This window comes from Cryptomeria japonica, chromosome 7, assembly GCF_030272615.1.
Source record: "Cryptomeria japonica chromosome 7, Sugi_1.0, whole genome shotgun sequence".
Lineage (NCBI taxonomy): Eukaryota > Viridiplantae > Streptophyta > Pinopsida > Cupressales > Cupressaceae > Cryptomeria > Cryptomeria japonica.
In genome coordinates, this window is record NC_081411.1 from 103,426,934 (window position 1) to 103,446,978 (window position 20,045).

General features: G+C 35.4%; 1 protein-coding gene across 1 annotated transcript; it reads left to right on the top strand.

The window, feature by feature from the left end:
• Positions 1-10,867: 10,867 nt before the first annotated feature.
• On the top strand, positions 10,868-15,646 carry LOC131064252 (disease resistance protein Roq1). The gene is made up of 5 exons (XM_059208270.1): positions 10,868-11,660; positions 11,777-12,884; positions 13,012-13,302; positions 13,403-15,211; positions 15,302-15,646. Exons 1-5 carry the CDS (start codon positions 11,125-11,127, stop codon positions 15,644-15,646), a joined length of 4,089 nt encoding a protein of 1,362 aa, XP_059064253.1. The 5' UTR covers positions 10,868-11,124.
• Positions 15,647-20,045: the final 4,399 nt, after the last annotated feature.

Below are 20,045 nucleotides of genomic sequence, written 5' to 3' on the forward strand. Positions count from 1 at the left end.
AAGAGTTAGAGTGCTTCGAGTCTTCTTTATAAACTACTATTTTTTTTGAAAATGGTGGAGATTAAGGGCTTCAAAAAGGGGGGCCACAAAAAGTTGGCCTGTTTTTATACAAAAAACATAACATAGCATCTATTGTGGCCCCCCTAAAATGTTAACTTTTTTTTTGAATTTTTAAAATCGCTTCGGTGAGAAACTAGCAAACACCTTGTAGTTTATGCTGGATTTTTCGGCTAATTTTTTAATGAGTACATGATTTTTTACTAATTTTTGAAGTGGACACACCTTGAAAAGTGGAAATTTGAGCGTGCTCCCCCCTAAAATCATTGAAAATTAATTGAAAATCAAAACTTTTTTTTTAAATTGTGTATAATGGAGTCTAGTTTCTAAAAATGTATGTTTCTTCAAAATCCGATGAACGTGTAAAAAACTATAGCCAAACTAGCCCATGTTGGTTTTTGACAAAAAAAGGACACACTAATAAAAGAAATTATAGATCAAAGCCTTAGCGAAATCAAAATGTGAAAAACATTACATGCTTGGATAGCTAAGAGAGATCTTGAAGTCTCTATGGTGTTTTTTTAAGTTTCATTGAAACACGTGCAAACTTGATGGAGAGCACAGCCAAAAATATGTTAAATTTTTTAATCTTCTGATAAAAACACGTTTCAGGCCTAAAATGGTCGTCCAACCCTCTGGGTTGGATCCCCAAGTACAATCCAACCCAAAGGGTTGGTGGTTTCCAAAGAAAACCATTTGGCGAGCACCAAATATGGCGCTCACCCTATTTGGCGCGCACCAAATTCAAAAAATTGACTTTTCACATTTGCTGCTCGCCAAATGTGAAAAGTCATTTTTTTGCATTTGGTGAGCGCCAAATTTGGTGCTCGCCAAATGCTCTGCATTGTCCAATTTCACATTTTGGGAACAATTTTCAACTTGGCCACAAGTCATACCCACCCGACAGGAGAATATATACATGAAATTAACATTTAAGTATAAGTCACATTTCAATATGTCTTTTTCCTTTCTTATACTTTAAGTTATATTACATGTATATATTGGCAGGATGTTTGAGAGTGGTTTCAGCTCTATAGGAGTTATAATGTAGATTCTAGTTTTTAGAGGATCATATAAAATTTCAGACAGTCAAATTTCAGTAATCAGCATGTCAAATTTCAGTAATCAACATGCTCCTATTAGCATTTTTTATCTCTATATCTCACTCTCTTTATCTTCCCCAAACTCTAGACCTATCTCTCTCCCTCTCTTGTCTCTCTCACTTCTCTCTCCCTTCTCTAGGTATATCCCATCCTCTCTACCTTTCATTCCTTCCTTATACCCCCATTTCTATCCTTGACTCCCTCCCTCTCTCTTCTTCTCTCTCACCCTCTTATTATTTCTCTCCCCTCCCACTACTTTCTCTTGGTCCCTACCTATCCCTTCAATCCTCTCTCTCCCCATATCTAGGGCTCTCTCTCCCTCCCTATTCACCCCACTACCTCTCCCTTCCTATATTATTAGCCGCCTCAGTCTCCCCCTCTAGGTTTCTCACTTATCTAATTGTCCACCCTCTAGTTCTCTCCCTCCCTCACCACCTTTCTCTCCCTTCCCCTTACCCCTATCTATTTATGAACTATCTCCCTCTCTTCTCTCTCTCTCCAAACCTATCTATCTCCTCGTTTGGTAGGTCTCTCACTCCTTCCATGTCCACCTCTCCATTCATCCCCTCTTATCCATCTCTTTGTTCTTATATCTCTTCTCTTCTCCATCCTTCCCCTCTCTAGTTCTCTCCCTTCCTTTCTTCCCCTATCCCTCTCTATCTCCCTCCCCCACTTTGTCTTCTCTCTTCCTCTCTTATTCTCTATCTTCATTTTCTAGGTCATTACCTCTCCATCCCACCCTCTCTAGGTTTCTCCCCTCCCTCTCCACCTATCTACCTCTGCATATAGGTCTCGTTACCCACCTCTCTTTATCCCCCTCTATCTATCTCACTCCTTTCTCGCCATCTAGGTCTCTCACCTATCTATACATCCCCTTTATAGTTCTCTCCCTCCCTCTCTCCCTCTCTCTCTCTCTCTCTCCACCTTAACTCTATCCCTTTATGAACCCCCTCCTCTTCTCTTCCTCCCCTTACCTCTTTATCTCTTTCTTCCATAGGTCTATCACTCTCTCCATGTCTAACTCTCCATTCATCCCCTCTTACTGCTCTCTTTTTTCTTTTGTCTCTCCTCTTCTATCTCCCCCCCCCCCCCCTCTTTAGGTATATCCCTCCCTTCTCCTCTCCCTCTCTATTTCCTCATCCATACACACCCCCATATATATCTCACTCCCCCACTTTTTTATTCTCTCTCTACATTCTAGGTCATCAACTCTCTCTCCCCTCTCTAGGTTTCTCACTTCCTTCTTCTCCACCTATCTACCTCTCCATCATGTCTCATTACTTACCTCTCTCTCTCTCCCCCCTCTATCTATCTCAATCCTCTCTCTTGTCATCTAGAGGTCTCTCATCTCTCCTTCGCCATATAGTTCTCTCACCTATATATTTGTCCCCTCTTTAGTTCTCTCCCATTAGGACATCGTATGGTCCTAAGGGGTCATATGGTGTCCATAGATAGACCTAGATAAGGAGAGAGAGAAGTGACATAGATAGAGGGGGATATAGAGAGGTGGGTAATTATACAAGGATGCATAATTAGAGAGGTAGAGAGGAAGGGAGAAACATAAAGAATAGAGAGAGAGAGAGAGAGAGAGAGAGAGAGAGAGAGAGAGAGAGAGAGAGAGAGAGAGAGAGAGAGAGAGAGAGAGAGATGAGGGTAAGGAGGGATGGGGGATTGAGATGGAGAGAGGAAGAAAGGGAGAGGAACCTAGAGAGGGGAGAGATAGGTGAGAGAGAGAGATAGAAATAAGTATCAATGCAACCAATGGTGCAAAACTTGACAAACAAGCAACTTGGACATGTACATATGGTGAAAACTTGAAAATATGCGCCATGTGTAAAAGGGCAGTCCCATTATCCTTTGGTCCTTGCATCCATCTTCCCCTGGTGTGGTATCTATCACTACTTGCCCCCATCTACATCCTCCTACTTTCCACCTCTTTTTCAGTGTGGTATCCCATGATTGCCCATTCCCAACTGCACCTCTATTGTATCCATCCCTTTTCTGCGTGGTATCCCATGTTACCATCACTACCTCACCTATCACTTGCCTCCATTCGCTTCACCTTGTACTTAGCTTGTGTATGGTCCTTGTAAATAACCCTCTGCGTTGGGTCTCTTGTGTGTGAATAGTGTCCCGTCCTGTATAATCCTCCCAATTCCTTTCGGTCTATCTTGTTAGTTGTATATAGTTATCCCCTGTATATAGGCATCATTGTACATAGTTGCGTGTGTTAGTCCTATCCTCTCAGATCACATCCTATCAGCTGGTTCATCAACAATCATCCCTTAGCATCTCTGTCATCATGATCACATCAAGTACCTTTTGTCTTATCCATCCAACTGTCATCTATCATTTGTCATATACAAGATGTATCCTTCTTGAAACTAGACATTTTGATAATCTTTGTCTTATACAGGATGTGTCCTATCTGATACTAGACATCATTATTCCTCATCCAATCAGTTATCCTTTTGACAAAAGATATTTGTGGCCCTTGTATTGGATTTGATTCTTTTTTATCTTTGTTTATCTTTTTAAGCTCCCTAAGTCCTATTTCCTCTCGATTGCCACAATCTTTTATATCATGGTGAGCTAGGAATAACAAGGCCCAGGATGTGATCTTGTTTCTTTTGGTTTTCTACTTGGCGTGTCTTTTGGATGTCTCCCTTGTTGTACCCTTATGAGGTCTCTGTCATCTCATGTTACACTGGGGCATATCTTCTACTTGGGGTTATTTTAGCACCGTTTCTTGTAGGGTCTGTGTAACTCTATGTGGTGCTAGATTAGCATGCGTGTCTGTTTATACGTGTCAGTCCATACATTGGCTGCAAAATTTCACCTTAGTTCCTTATACCCTGGTGACTCATAGACACTGCTAAATCAAAATTAGTGCTACATGACATCTCGTTTCGTAGGTGCTTGCACTCCATGCTATTTCCATTTTCATTTCCATTGCATTTGTATTTTCTCCCCTTACTGTCTACTTCTTGCCTTCCATCCTATCTGTTGGGGGAATGTTTCTTTCAAGACGTTGTTCGACCCTTTTTCCCCATGCACCCTCTTGAGGGGGCATCCCTAGCCATTCCTTCATCTGCCTAGGGCATTTTCTCACTCCCCCTTTTTCTTCCCTCGTAAGTGTCTTATTGTCTTTGTACCTATGCTATTCTAATGTCGTCGCGAAGAGGGGCAAAATGTAGACACTTAAATTTCGCTGATTAATTTAATCAAATCAAATCTTCTAAGACCCTTGTATTAGTTGAATAATTCATGTTATTCAATTTAAATCAAGTATCCCCTTTGGCTAATTTAATTAAATGAAGCCATTCTCCTTTCCAATCCAAATTAATTAATCAATCTATTAATTAATGAACCCCTTTCCAATCCCTTCAATTAAATAATTCCCCCCTTTTTCCATCCCTTTATTTGAATTTTATTAATTCAAATATTCCCTTTGGATCACATCTCCTAACTTCTAACCACCTAACCAACCCCCCTTCTAACCTAACCTCTAATCTAACCATGGGTTCTAATCAACCCTATCTTCCCAAACCAACCCTATCTCTCCAAACTAATCTTATCGTAACCTCCCCTCACATGTGTGTGCACACACACATTCCCTAATTTCCTTAATATGAGGAAATTAAAGCCTATTTTCGGTGGCTTCCTCCCAAAATAGACATGAGTCCTTAGAGACAAATGTCAAACCTCTTATAACATGTGTCTTTGTGAAGGACACTTGTCATTCTTGGGATTGCCACTTGTCCTCCTTGAGGACAAGTGTTGCATATTTCCAATCCCTTCTTCTCCTCCCATCTCCTATTTAATCCCTCTTCATTTTCAAGAAAATCCTCCACCTTCATACATTCACATTGTCATCATGCAGAATATCATCTACCATTAGCACATCCATATCGTCATAATGTCCAATTTTATCCCCATATCTTATCATCCAATCCTCATATTGTGAATCTAATGAACATTATCACATCATGGAGCTAGATCGAGCAAGTTTTGTATCAAAGAGAACACATCTTTCCCTGGGATAATCAAATCAAAGGTCGAAAATGGAGTTTGCATTCTCTTGTTTATGTCTTTATGCTTCATTTTCTTTCTTTTCAACATCCTAATCTCGAGGTATTTGAGCTAATTATTTTTTCTAGATTGTTTAGCTATATCTTTCAATCATTTACATTTGAGCATGATTTTCTCTCACACATTTATATTTAGTTTATGAGCTTGATTATATTTTAAGTTGTCTGCATGTAAGATCTAGGCCTCATGCTCTGCTTGAACAAGTCCAGGCATAGGTTTTCCTTCACACCTGATTGGCAACGATATAGAAGAAACATTATAGGTCATTCCAAAGTTGGGTTGTAGCTCTCAAGAGAAGTATACAAAATAATACAACCATAAATCCAGACTTAGTGAGTCATAGTTAAATTTGAGATTAGAATTACGATTAGAATTAACCTTGATGATAATATAATATAAAGAACACAATAATTAAATTAGAAGAATAATAAAATAATGATGCAATAATAGTTAGAATATAGTAAGTAATCAAATAATAATGTTAATATAATTAGAATATAATAATATAGTACTTACAATCTAATAATACAATAATACAAAGGAGAGCTCATGCATGCATATCTAGATCTTGTATGTAATAAGTAAATAGAAACAAAGAGAACTATATAAATGGAAAGGAAGAAACTTATAGAAATATGTGTGAAAATAAGAAAAGACTAAGGATATAAGTATTTTTTTTTACATGATAAGATAAAATTACATAATTTAAAAAACAATTAATTTATATCTAGATTATAGAACTTATAAGTTTGGATACAAAATTTAAACATGAAGAATTTACTCATAATTTTTAGGGAGGAACAATATATGTATGCATTTGTCTCGAGATACACATGTAAATGTTTGCTTACAAAAACATATACGAAAATTGCTAGGTCTTATTTGTCAAATACATGTCATGTATACCATTATCATAAGAATGTGAAATTCATTTCTTCCAAAAGTGCATTTGTCCCTTATATTATACCTATGTCGAGTACATTTGATATGAACAATTGTAACAATATGTATGTGTTTATTTAGATGTATGCATATGCAATTCACTTCTATATGCAACTTTTACTTATATTGAATTGATATCATGTACATTTACTTTCCTTCTTTTCTCCTACCATAATTAATAATTTTGTCTAACATTTCCAAAATGGAGACACAAAGTAAAGTAGTAAAATTTATCTTTCTTTGCGCATGAAAATATTACAAAAGAAGATAAAAAATGGTTAGCTAAGGATTCGAGTGGATATGACTAGAATATGCTATTTTCGTTGAAGATACATAACTATTTAAAAGGATTCGAGTTGATATGACTAGATTATACTATTTTCCTTGAAGATACACAAATATTTAAAAGACCAATAGTTGCCAAGCAAAACACAACCATCAACTAGCTAATGCTTATAACTACCAAAAGCTGAAAAACACTTAATATGAATGTTAATGCATAGTTAGATAGCAACAATATAAAAAATTAATAGTAGAAATTGTATGTTGACTAATAGCATAAATTGTACGTTGACTAGATAAGCATTTTTAGATGTTTAGGGCAAATGGTTATGTAGAGGGTATTTTTGTTGCTTCCACATTATATTAATTTTCTTTATAGGAGAGACTTAAGAAAAGTAATTTCAATTTCTTATGGTTTTTTTCTTGCCCTCTTATAAATTACTCGAGGTATATCTTGTTATCCGTGTAACCATTGCACCTCATTTTGGTGCAAATGCTAGTTAATTTTTTTTAAGTAGATATTGAACGAAACTTTGAAATGACGAAAACCCAAATCAAATTTTGGAGGGAGAAAGAATCTTATCAGGAGGGTTCCGTCGTGCATATGATTTTTTTATGACGGTTTAGTAATTTGTGAATAGTTTAATATAAATTCTTTAAGCTTCATAGAATTGAAATTCCAATAAAATTCAATTGAGGTGAAAAGAAATAATTTCGTCAAAAAAAGTAAAAATTTAAAAAACAATGATAAATTAGTAATGTACTAAAAAAATCTTAAATTTACTTGTAAGTTTCTAAATTCAACCCAAAAATCTTGTTTATTATAATAATAGAAACCATTTTAGATTTTTTTATTATAATATTTTTAAAAATTAGAAATGATTATATCTTATCATTTCAACTATTAGAAGTTTCTATATTGATATTTAAGACAATCTTATAAAAAATATTAAAAAATAAATTGACAAAGTTTCTAAATTTATATAATAAAAAAACATACTAAAAATTCATATAAAAATAATATAAAATTAGAAATAATTTTATCTTAATCCTACCATTTTAAAATATTTTAAATAAATTCATATATTTATAATAAACATTGTTGTAAAATAATATATATCAATATATATTACCTATTATACTTTTATACGACTTATTAATAGTTTTAAGTCTGGAAAAAATAACCTGTCGGCTGCTCAATAGGTACCGTGCTCGTGAAGTCTTATCACTCTCCCACTTTACACGGTGGTCCTGCGATCGTCTCTCCTACTTTAACGCGCTGGGCCCTACGCAGTTAATGGAAATCAATACATGCCAGTTTGCAGTGGTCATGTACCTATTCTCGCTGAGCGGGGCCCACACCCTTGTCCTTTATGCCGTCTCCTTCCATTCTTTTTCTTGATAAGACAGCTGGATGAATACTGTTTTCATAAGACTCCTGCTTTCCCCAGCTTTTTAACTAAGATTTGACAGACTACGAAAATGATTTTCTTTTTCTCTCCACTCAACGATAATTCTGAAAGAAGATTTAATAGAAGGAAGCTTCGACATCTTTTATAGTTTTATAAAAATAAATTAACTAAATAATCTGTAAAGATATTTGCGCAATGCAGGGGTAAGTTGTTTTTAAAATATAATTAAGAATGCATTATCTTTTCAATCAATAAAATAAATAAAAATTATATGATTATTTATAGGATTAATAAAAAGTTAATGCTTGAAAATGTAATGGATACATTAATAGTTTTGATGTCTATATTTATAATTTGTAATAAAAGTAGGTGTAAAAGAATTTGATTTGACAAGGGGAGAAGATCCGGTAGTTGAATATGTATCAATAGTTGTGAGAGGCCTCTCATAATTTGATCTCTAAAAGCACAATTGATTGAAAAGATTAACATAAACAAGTTCCATTATAATAAATTCTTTTACACCGTGTAGCTTTTGATGTAATCATCTTGTAATTGAACTTGTTTTATCAATAAAAATAATAATTTGATTTCCACTATTTAATGCTATTGAACATCCACTAGGAGAGAAGATCCACTAGTTGAACATGTATAGTTGTGAGGGAGGGGAATTGTCAAAATTTGATATATTAATAGAATATATTCTCATTATTATTGTATAAGGATAATGGTTTATTGCATGTTTCATGTGCAACAAAAAATAAATTAATTCATTGCAAATAAAGTTTACTTATGAAAATATAATAAAGTATTATGTTATTGTTTGTAGAATATAACAAAGAATTAGATTTGAACTCGCCACCTAGATCTGGATGCCTAAAACATAACCTTTGTCATTAAACCAAGTGTCTTTTTGACAACATCAATACATACTTGATATTTAACATAAAATATTTAACTATGCAACTTCCCTTAAACAATTAAACTAGTATTGTCACAGATATTCACGCATTGTCACCTTGACCTCACCTTAATGTAATGCAAATGTTATTTCTCACAAGTCATACTATCTCTCACATATATTATGAATAAATGTTTAGTTTCAAGACATCAACCATATGACATTTACTAATGATGTAAACTAATTATTTAGATGTGAAGCTCACATAAGAAAATACATGTGAGAAATCTAAGAACAAGGTAGATAATACACATGAAAACAATTCAAAACATCTAAAAGAAAAATCAAATGAATTTATAAAAAATGACATGAAAATCTTAACATTGTGATTTTAGATACAGAATGGGATAGATCAACATACACTAATGAAAATTATAAAAAAAGTATATATTTTTTAAAGATTTCACCAGAAAATATTTTCATACTAGTATATATGGATTTTAAGTTACAAAAGTGAGAACTACTCAACATTCTCTATAACAATCTCTAATTTTAAAAAAAATATAGAAACTAAAATTAGGAATTATGAAGACATAAAAAAATTTGCTTATATTAAAAAAACAATAAAGAAACTTTCAAAAATAAAGCTAATACCAGTAAAAATCTACTTTGCAAATTATATGTATTAATATCAAAACTACATTGGAGAAAGGTCAAGTTGGGGAAGAGAAAAATTGATGGCATCGTGCCAATGTCATGATATATCAATGGAGAATATTTGGAGTCACCTCTACATAATCCTAATTATATTATGGGTTTCAATATAGCAATCATTTTTTCTCGAAACTATCATGATACTCTATAACATCTCAAGTCAAAATAAAAGCTACCTATTCAAGTAAGAAATCACATTTTTACACCATTTTATTCGCTAAATGACATTTTTACATCATATGATCTGCCACAATTTTTAAATTTCTTTTACAATGTGAAAAATTGAATGTGTCAAAGAAGTCTTTTACAATTAAGACCCTTTCTACATACCTATTAAGCTTCTAGCTAAAAATATTTTCCCTTCTAGCTAAAAATATTTTCCTTAATCATTGCATTATTTACAATCATTGAAACCCCTTCCACTATCAATTGTTTTATATTTTTTAATGTACAAACTTCGAGACCTATTGCCCAAGCCTCCCCTTCAACCAAACATTATTAATTTAGATACCTTGAATATAGATACATCACTTATCAACTCTCCTTGTGAGTTACACAACATAAAATCCCCTCTTTCTAGCATAGGATTATGCATGCCACACCAACTTCATCAACCCTTTGAGTGGGATCCATAAGACATTTCTATATCTTTCTTCATTCATCTTTCTATTATTTACTCTACATTTTTAACTCCTTAACACTTGAACATGAACAACTATATCTTTGAGGTTTGATGAATGATGGATGAAATGAAAGATTAATTGATCGAGGTGTAATGTCTTTTATGCTTGATTTATATGCACAATTTGAATGATATGACACAAGAAATGACAAATAATGACTAGTTGGAAAGGAGTCAACTTAAGACCATTATTAAATTTGAATATAAATTAATAATGCATGTGCGTAATTGATATTTGAAAAAAAAAAAAAAAAATTATAATTATGAACAAATTAAATTAAAAAAACATCAAACCAATTAGAATTATAATCTAAAAAATAATAATTAAAATTTTATATAAAATAACATAAATGAAATATTTTTTATTGACATAAAAAACTTACTAAAAATAAATCAAAATTAATATACAATTTATTTTAAAAAAATTGTATTAATATAATTAAATTATTGTAACTAATATTACTTTAATCTACTACGATTTTAATCATTTTCTCTCCCTTCAAACCTATCCGTACAATAGTAATTTCAAATTTTGATACCCAGTCGGTAATTTTATTGGGTACTCAATACGTGTGAAAGTTACATTGACAAAAGGACGGACGGAATGAAATTATCAAGTTTCACTTTGCGAAACAGAGTTTCTTCTTTCCAAATACAAAAGATCCTTTATAATTATTGTTGCCTTCCGCGGGACGCTTCTTTGCTAGAGGTTGTGGGAACGCTGTTCATTCACGCGCTTTCGTACACACCGTTTACTATGCTTTCATTCTTCTTCATCTCTTCTTCATCTCGAAAATTCCATCTTTCATCTCCATCTTCTGAACTTCTCTGTTCTAGCTTTTATCCTCTCTCTTTACCTTTGAACCCTTGTTTTACCTGATACCGAAACGATCCTGGTTTCGTTACTCCTCTCCGTGTTCCGTTAAATTCATTTCCTTTGAAATGGCTTCCTCTTCTACACCCAGCCATGATCAGATTCGTCCCAAAAACGCTTTTGAGCAGCTCGCACCATGTTTCTCTGTGTCTGCATCTACGGGGCCCTGGCAGATATTCATTAACCATCGCGGAAGCGATACGAAATACACATTTGCCAACAAAATTCAGGAAAAACTTGATGGCATGGGATTTCGAGCTTTCCTTGATGTAGAAGCACTTCAGCCCGGCGATTTGATACCAGCAGAAATACAAGCAGCAATGACCAGTGCCTCCCTTCACATTGCAATTTTGTCTCCCGACTATGCCGAATCCCCATGGTGTTTGGCTGAGCTAGCTTTCATGCTCCAAACTCCTGCTAAAATCATTCCCGTTTTCTATCATGTTGAGTCCTCAGATGTCAGATGGGTACAAAAAGGAATATATGCTCATGCATTTTCAGAATATGGAAAGAAAGGCAGGTACACCCAGGAAAAGCTCGATGAGTGGAAAACGGCACTCCACAACATTTCATTCCGTTCCGGCTACCCGGTTAACAATAACGAGTATGTATTATTTCTCTTTTTCTTCGATAGTCAAATATTATGTCCAATTCTTTGGTTCGACTTCTTTTCTGTTGTTTTTTTAGATTTAGTTTTAATTTTCCGCCCAAAATGTTTAGGGACGAGGCCAGAGTTTTAAAGAATATTGTGAATCATGCACTTCAAATCTTGAAAAAAGATCCCTTATGGGTAGCCGAACATCCACTTGGATTGGATGAACTGGTACAAGGCCTCCAATCAATCGCCAGTGATGACAACGAAAAAATCACGGGGATCGTGGGCATGGGAGGTAGTGGTAAAACCACATTGGCCAAAGAGTTCTTCAACAGGAATTTTTCCTGCTTTGAAAAATGCAGTTTTGTTGAAGACGTGCGAGATGCAGCATCCAGAAAAGTTCTGCCTGAAAAGCAGAAAAAGCTTCTAAAAGACCTCGGTGTGCGTCATTTGCCATTCGACAGTGTAGATGAAGGCAAGGCCGTTCTTGGAAATCGTTTGAGCTCTCATCGGGCGCTCATCGTTTTGGATGACGTGGATCATATCGACCAGTTGAATGCTCTCTTGCCAAATAAGGACAATCTTGTATCCCAAAGTATGGTTATTGTGACATCCCGGGAATTGGGTGTCCTTCAATCATGGGGTCTGTCCTGCATTTATAAAATGCCAAGATTTAACCAGTTACATGCTAAGCAGTTATTCTGCTGGCATGCTTTCTTGCAACCCTTTCCACATGCTGAATTTGAAACTCTGGTTGAAGAGTTCTTAAAGGCTTGCAATGGTTTACCTCTCTCACTGAAGGTATTGGGTGCACAATTACATGGCAGAAAGTCCAAAGATTACTGGGAATCCCAGTTACATAAAATGTTAAGAGTATTGCCTGGCGACATCAAAAAAAGTCTACAGCTTAGCTACGATGCTCTGGATGAAGAAGAACAAGAGATGTTCTTGGATGTGGCTTGTTTTCTCATTGGAGAAAGGAAAAGCACTGCTATAGCAGTGTGGGATGGAATGCATTGGAGTGGTCTGCACGGTTTACAAACACTTGTGAATAAGTGTCTTGTGGAGCTGGTTGACGAGGGAGATTATCGGAGAGGACACTTCTTCCACGAGATGAGGGAGAAGCTAAGGATGCATGATCATCTCAGGGATATGGGAAGGGAGATTGCAAGTAGACACTCGTCAAATCGTCTTTGGCAGCCACAGATTGATGACATAAAGAAACATTTCAAGGTGAGGTTAATTGGCATCTCAATTATCGTTAATCATTGATAAGTGATATCGTATAGGTATCCTTCTGTCTGCCTCTGTTTTCACTAAGTTCATTGAAATAGTTTGTATTTCTATTTTTTTAATTCAGAAAGAAATGCCAATTCGAGGGATACAACCTCCAGCTACTTTTGTCGCATACAAAGAGTACACGCAATTAATGGGAATCTCAAGTAGATTATCAAATGGATTAGAAATTCTTCATGTAGAAGGAAATGATTTCACAGAAAATTTTGCATCGTTATCAGAACATCTTGTGTGGCTTCGCTGGGAAGGTTTTCCCCTAAAAAGAATTCCAGTATGGCTTACATTAAGACATTTAAGTGTTTTAGAGATTCATGGTGCTGATGAGCTGGAAGAATTGTGGGAAGATAATGTGGATGTAAGTATTTTGATTTCATTGTTAATAAGATCACTTAAAAAGCTTATTTTTCGTTCATGCTTTTTTGAATTAAATTAAGTATAATAATGTTTGCGTGCAGCCTCCTGAACAATTGAGAGAGCTTATTATACAGAGGAGCAGAAAATTGAAGCGGCTTCCAAGCTCAATTGGACGTCTTCACTATTTGAAAAAGCTTTTATTTGACTTTGACGGTAGCAGTTTGCCAGAACAGTTCTGTGGCCTCCAATCGCTGGAGTATTTGTTGTTTTTTGCTCCAAATCTATCTTCACTGCCTGATGGTTTTGGCAATTTAAAAAGCTTGAAGTCTATAAAGCTACGTTATTGCAAGCAGTTGAGCGAGTTGCCAGGTTCTTTCACGCAGTTGATACACCTGGAAAAGCTAGAAATATTAGATTGTGAAATTCTGTCCTCACTACCTGATGGTTTTGGCAATTTAAAAAGCTTGAAGTCTCTATATCTACAAAATTGCAAGCAGTTGAGCGAGTTGCCAGGTTCTTTCACGCAGTTGATACACCTGGAAATGCTAGAAATATCATATTGTGAAATTCTGTCCTCACTACCTGATGGTTTTGGCAATTTAAAAAGCTTGAAGTCTATAAATCTATGTTATTGCAAGCAGTTGAGCGAGTTGCCAGGTTCTTTCACGCAGTTGATACACCTGGAAAAGCTAGAAATATCAGATTGTGAAATTCTGTCCTCACTACCTGATGGTTTTGGCAATTTAAAAAGCTTGAAGTCTATAAATCTATGTTATTGCAAGCAGTTGAGCGAGTTGCCAGGTTCTTTCACGCAGTTGATACACCTGGAAATGCTAGAAATATCAGATTGTGAAATTCTGTCCTCACTACCTGATGGTTTTGGCAATTTAGAAAGCTTGAAGTCTATATATCTACAAAATTGCAAGCAGTTGAGCAAGTTGCCAGGTTCTTTCACGCAGTTGATACACCTGGAAATGCTAGAAATATCATATTGTGAAATTCTGTCCTCACTACCTGATGGTTTTGGCAATTTAAAAAGCTTGAAGTCTATAAAGTTTTGTAATTGCAAGCAGTTGAGCGAGTTGCCAGATTCTTTCAAGCAGCTGATGCACCTGGAAAATCTAAATTTATTGGGTTGTGCCAAGCTTAAACTGAAATTAGATGTACTTGAAAACATCAAGAAGCTCGCGTTCTTGGGACTCGGAGGTTGCGAGGAAATAGAAGATCTGCCTCATCAAATAGTGAACCAGGCATCCTTGAAAAGCTTGGATCTAACAGGTTGCATCAAGTTGAGAGCTTTACCTACTAACATTGGTGCACTGGTCAAATTAGAGTCATTTGAAAGTCCGATGTTAAAATGCTTGCAAACTTCTCTTGTAAACTTGTGCTCATTGAAGAAGATTAGAATTATAGATTCTATTGGTGAAATGGATTTTGATGCCCGGGCTGAAGACCACAAACAAGTCTCCAGGATATCAATTTCCAGTAATTGTTTTCCCGATCTTGAAACTTTCGATGTTGAGAAAAATCTCCATTTAATGGAGATAGAGACACTGCCAGTCTCTCTCAAAACCCTATCAATAAGAAAATGCCACGTGCTGAAGAATATTGGGTGTATTAGTGGTCTCGTAAGCCTTAAAAAATTGCTTATATGTGATTGTCCGCAGATACAAGAACTCCCAAGCTTTGCTGATTTGGTTTCGCTGAAAGAATTTGAAATGGCGGATTGCCCCAAAGTTGAAAAAATAGAAGGTTTGCAACACTCCAAGTCATTGAAGGATCTGTTGCTTCGAAATACCTGTTGGAAGGTGCCCGGTATACAAAGTTTGGAGAGAGTGGAACGATTGGACGAACTAGTGCTCGAATGTGACACCATATCAGCTGTGAAACCTTGTATTCAGTCTATGAAGGTAAATAAATAATAATTGTTACAAATTCAGAGGTTTTCGTATTTATGTAAAATGTTCATATTACTGACTTTAATATAATACAATTTGTAGGAATGCCCAAGGTATCTGGAGATACAAGGTAGCGTGAGCCGTGTCGCGGAGCCAGCTGTAAACTCTTTGGCGTTTCCTGATCTTGTGGTCAACGAGGTGGATGAGACGTCCGGACATTTGTATAAGGGTGCTTGTTTGTTTTATTTGGAGGGAAAGGAGAAGAATGAGGAGGAGAGGAAAGTGGTACGAATACGTGTGTGCGTCGACCGGAATCTTTATATGTCCATTCACTCATTTCGGTTCCGGGGAAGTGTTGAAGTAGAGAGAGAGAGCGCAGTGGTAGTTGAGGGAAGAAGGGAAAGAGTGGTGGAGGCATTTTACCGATTATTAGCACGTCTGGAATAGGTAACACTCATTTTATGATTGCTATATATAATATAAAATATTTTTTTACTTGTAATTATTTAATTATTTTATAAAATAAATTATTTTATTAATTTATAGATTTTTTATTGTTTGATTAAAATTGTCAAAATATAATATAAGTATTTAATCTTCTGTTATTGATTTATATGTTGTAAGAGAAAATAATGTTGTTTTTTATAATTATATGTTGAACATTCATTTTAAAATTAGTTTGTCACAATATGAACATCCAATTCTTATTTTTCTTTTTTTTAACTCTGAATTTAATGCACTTCTCCATCTTTTACAAGCATACTTTTGTATTTTTTAAACTAATAATTAAATATTATTCATATTCTTTTCGTTAGATGTTAATCTGTTTGTAACTATTTTTGAATCCCCTTCGATTAAATACTTGAGTCTTGTTCTTAATATTTAATCATCATGACTTAAAGACTTAATTAGTGAATGCATGAATAATTAAATATTATTCATGTTCTTTTCATTAGATGTTAATATGTCTGTAACTATTTTTGAATCCTCTTTGATTAAATACTTGCATCTTGTTCTTAATATTTGATTAGCATGAATCAAAACTTAGTGAATGCATGAAATATTACAGTTAAAATCAATTTGATTTATATGATGACCAATCATTTTATTGTAATTAGTAATATTTGTTTGAATTTGTATAATTTTGATTTTTTCAAATTTTTTATAATAAAAAAAGGTTATTTATCTATGATTCTACTGGTAACTACCATTGCATAATTCATTTTTTATTTATTTTTTAAATTGTCACTTCACCATGTATGGTGCAACTTGGCATAATGAAAGAATTATGGCTACTAGCTGCATCTTTGTATCATCATCATGCATCATTTCCATCCCACATCGTACATTTTTCTTAAAGAACAACAAATCCATCAGATCTTACCATCACTCAAAGAAAACAGAACCAAGTCGTTGGTAAAATCCTGTGGAGGACGCCATGTCTATTAGTAAATCACGTCAACAAGCAAGCAAGAAAGAAATCCCTTCTTTCCTCCTCCCTCCGTGTTTGACCGAAGCTTCCCAACAATACAGTAACTACATCCCAAGGGGCTTCCCAATATAAGCCCACCAAAACCGCCTTTATATAAATACTAATATACATTGAAACGCCTCTTGCTCTCCAAAAACTATTTTTGACAAGGACTTGTGTCTGAATTTTTTACCAATTTTAATTAGCGTTAATTGTTAATCAAAATACATTTTAGAACAAAAAACTATATCTGATGGGTATGTGCACCAAGTTGTGGTACCAAAAGGGGGTCTTAAGATGCCACTTTTTTTTTTTTTTTTTTTGAAATCAGCAAATTCTGAACTTCAATGACAAATTGAACATAGTTACACTCCAAATTAGAATATGCAACAAGAACAAGAGTTAGAGTGCTTCGAGTCTTCTTTATAAACTACTATTTTTTTTTAAAATGGTGGAGATTAAGGGCTTCAAAAAGGGGGGCCACAAAAAGTTGTCCTGTTTTTATACAAAAAACATAACATAGCGTCTATTGTGGCCCCCCTAAAATGTTAACTTTTTTTTTTAATTTTTAAAATCGCTTCGGTGAGAAACTAGCTAACACCTTGTAGTTTATGTTGGATTTTTCGGCTAATTTTTTAATGAGTACATGATTTTTTACTAATTCTTGAACTGGACACACCTTGAAAAGTGGAAATTTGAGCGTGCTCCCCCCTAAAATCATTGAAAATTAATTGAAAATCAATTTTTTTTTTTAAAATTGTGTAGAATGGAGTCTAGTTTCTAAAAATGTATGTTTCTTCAAAATCCGATGAACGTGTAAAAAACTATAGCCAAACTAGTGCATGTTGGTTTTTGACAAAAAAATGACACACTAACAAAAGAAATTATAGATGAAAGCCTTAACGAAATCAAAATGTGAAAAACATTACATGCTTGGATAGCTAAGAGAGATCTTGAAGTCTCTATGGTGTTTTTTTAAGTTTCACTGAAACACGTGCAAACCTGATGAGAGCATGGCCAAAAATATGTTAAATTTTTTAATCTTTTGATAAAAACACGTTACAGGCCTAAAATGGTCGTCCAACCCTTTGGGTTGGATGCCCAAGTACAATCCAACCCAAAGGGTTGGTGGTTTCCAAAGAAAACCATTTGGCGAGTGGCGTGCGCCAAATTTAAAAAATTGACTTTTCACATTTGGCGCTCGCCAAATGTGAAAAGTCATTTTTTTGCATTTGGCGAGCGCCAAATTTGGCGCTCGCCAAATGCTCTGCATTGTCCAATTTCACATTTTGGGAACAATTTTCAACTTGGGCACAAGTCATACCCACCCGACAGGAGAATATATACATGAAATATAACTGTGTAGGGGAAAAAGCGAGACTAGGCTAACATGTCCTAATCCTACCTTTTGACACACATTGTGGAATGCAAAAGAGCCTAGAGGTATCACACAATTGGCTACTTCTTTTTGTGTAAGAGAGAGCCACGGGCTACCTATTAGGGTTTCTATTCCTTTGTTGTAATTGAAAGATAAAATGATGCAAGTTCAATTCCAAAGTGCAAGCATGAACTAATAACAAGATTGCAGAATTGAAATTAAACAATGGAAAGCTGTAAACACAAGGATAAGACAAGAATGCAGATGCGTACCCGGAGTTAAAATCTGAGTGGAAATGTTCAAGACGGGGCGCAAGCGCCATTGTCCTGATTCTGCTCCTGAAACTGCACCTGAAATTGCTATTTGGTAACCTGAAAAGCTGTCTGAAACTTGCTGTCTGACAGAAGGACTAGGGCGCCCAGCGCCCCTGTCCTAGCAGGACCAGGGTGCCCCACGCCCCTGTCCTAGTTTTTTGCTCTGAAATTTGGTGTGAAGTTCTGTCTCGGTCCTCTTTCGTCGGATCTACAACTTGCGGCGTCGTCCGAATCTCGAAACCTGCACTTATATCTGAAAAGGTATGGTGGGCAGCTATATAGGGTTTTGCCTTAGTCAAACCCCCGCTTTGGTGATTTCCACCTCCATGAATAGCCAAGTTGTATTGTAAAAGTAGTGTGTGTGCAGACCTTGTGTGTGTGCAAGATCCTAAAATGCAAGTAAGCAAACTAGAGCAACCTAGAAAGTAAACCCTAATTGCTTGTAAATGATAATGTAAATGCTCCAAATCAAGATGTAGAGTGATCTAAAGCATGAATACAAATGATGTAATGAAGCTTATGCAAAGACATGAAAACAACATGAAATCATACCCAACCCCAAGGGAGGGGTACAAGCCAATCTTTAGTCGCTGATCCCTTATTGCTCTTCAATGCCTTCAAAGCCCTAAATGGATGAATGAAATTGATGAATGCTTGATGGATGGATGTTGAATGTTATTGAACTCCTCAAAGATCTGCTCTTTCGCTGCATAGAAGGTCCCCTGAAACCAAAAAATCCCATCCTTTCAAATGAAGAAAGAGAGCTCTTATATATGAAACCCTAGGTCTTAATTTCAACTTTTGGCCGACCTAGAGATTGAATCTCTCGCCAATTTCTTGGGGTTAAGCTTTATTTTATGATTGGATCGCGCTCCTAAAATTTCGGGAAAAATGTCCGGGATCGTGTGTACTCCAGGTGCCCTGGTCCCGACAACTTTTCACCAAATTTTCAGAACTGTTGGATATGATGATTTTAGAGAGAATCTCGAAGTTACAAGTGATTTCGAGATGTTTTGACCCCCGAAATCAAGCCCCCAAGTTCAAAATAGGATCTAATTAGGGTTTTTGATTAAATGATGTATTGGAGGAATAAAATGAAAGGGGCACACTTTAATGAAAGGGCCCAACTTTATGATGTGGAAGATGATGAAATAGAACCTTAGACCTAATTAATTTGATTAATTAAGTGCTAAAGGGGAAATGCAATGCTAAATGCAAAATGCACCAAGGCGGGTGCTAAACTAGGTGTGAAATTGTAGTGCTTTAGCAAGTGCGTACAATTTACGACGTTACATTTAGCCCCCACTTTAGCGGTCATATGAGTACTACGTGCATATGCAAGCTAAAGTACAGGAAAGTAAACATTATTTGAAAAAGGATATATCCATAAGTCCGTCAACCGAAGCTTCCAGCGATATCTGCTGTACACAGTTAGGAACCGCACCCTACAAAACACACGTTAGATCACAAAATCACCTAATGCTTACTAAGGAAAGTGATGAAATTTGCGAGTAGCTATATGGCCCCCCTGTTTCGGCTTGCTTATTAGGGAGGTGAAACAGGATAACATGTTTACTTACGATAAATTGTGTGAGAGATTATTGATGAGAGATGTTCACTAAAGAGACTTCATCAGAGCACATTTTGGAACATCAAGGGAGTAAGGGAACAAAAATACGATTC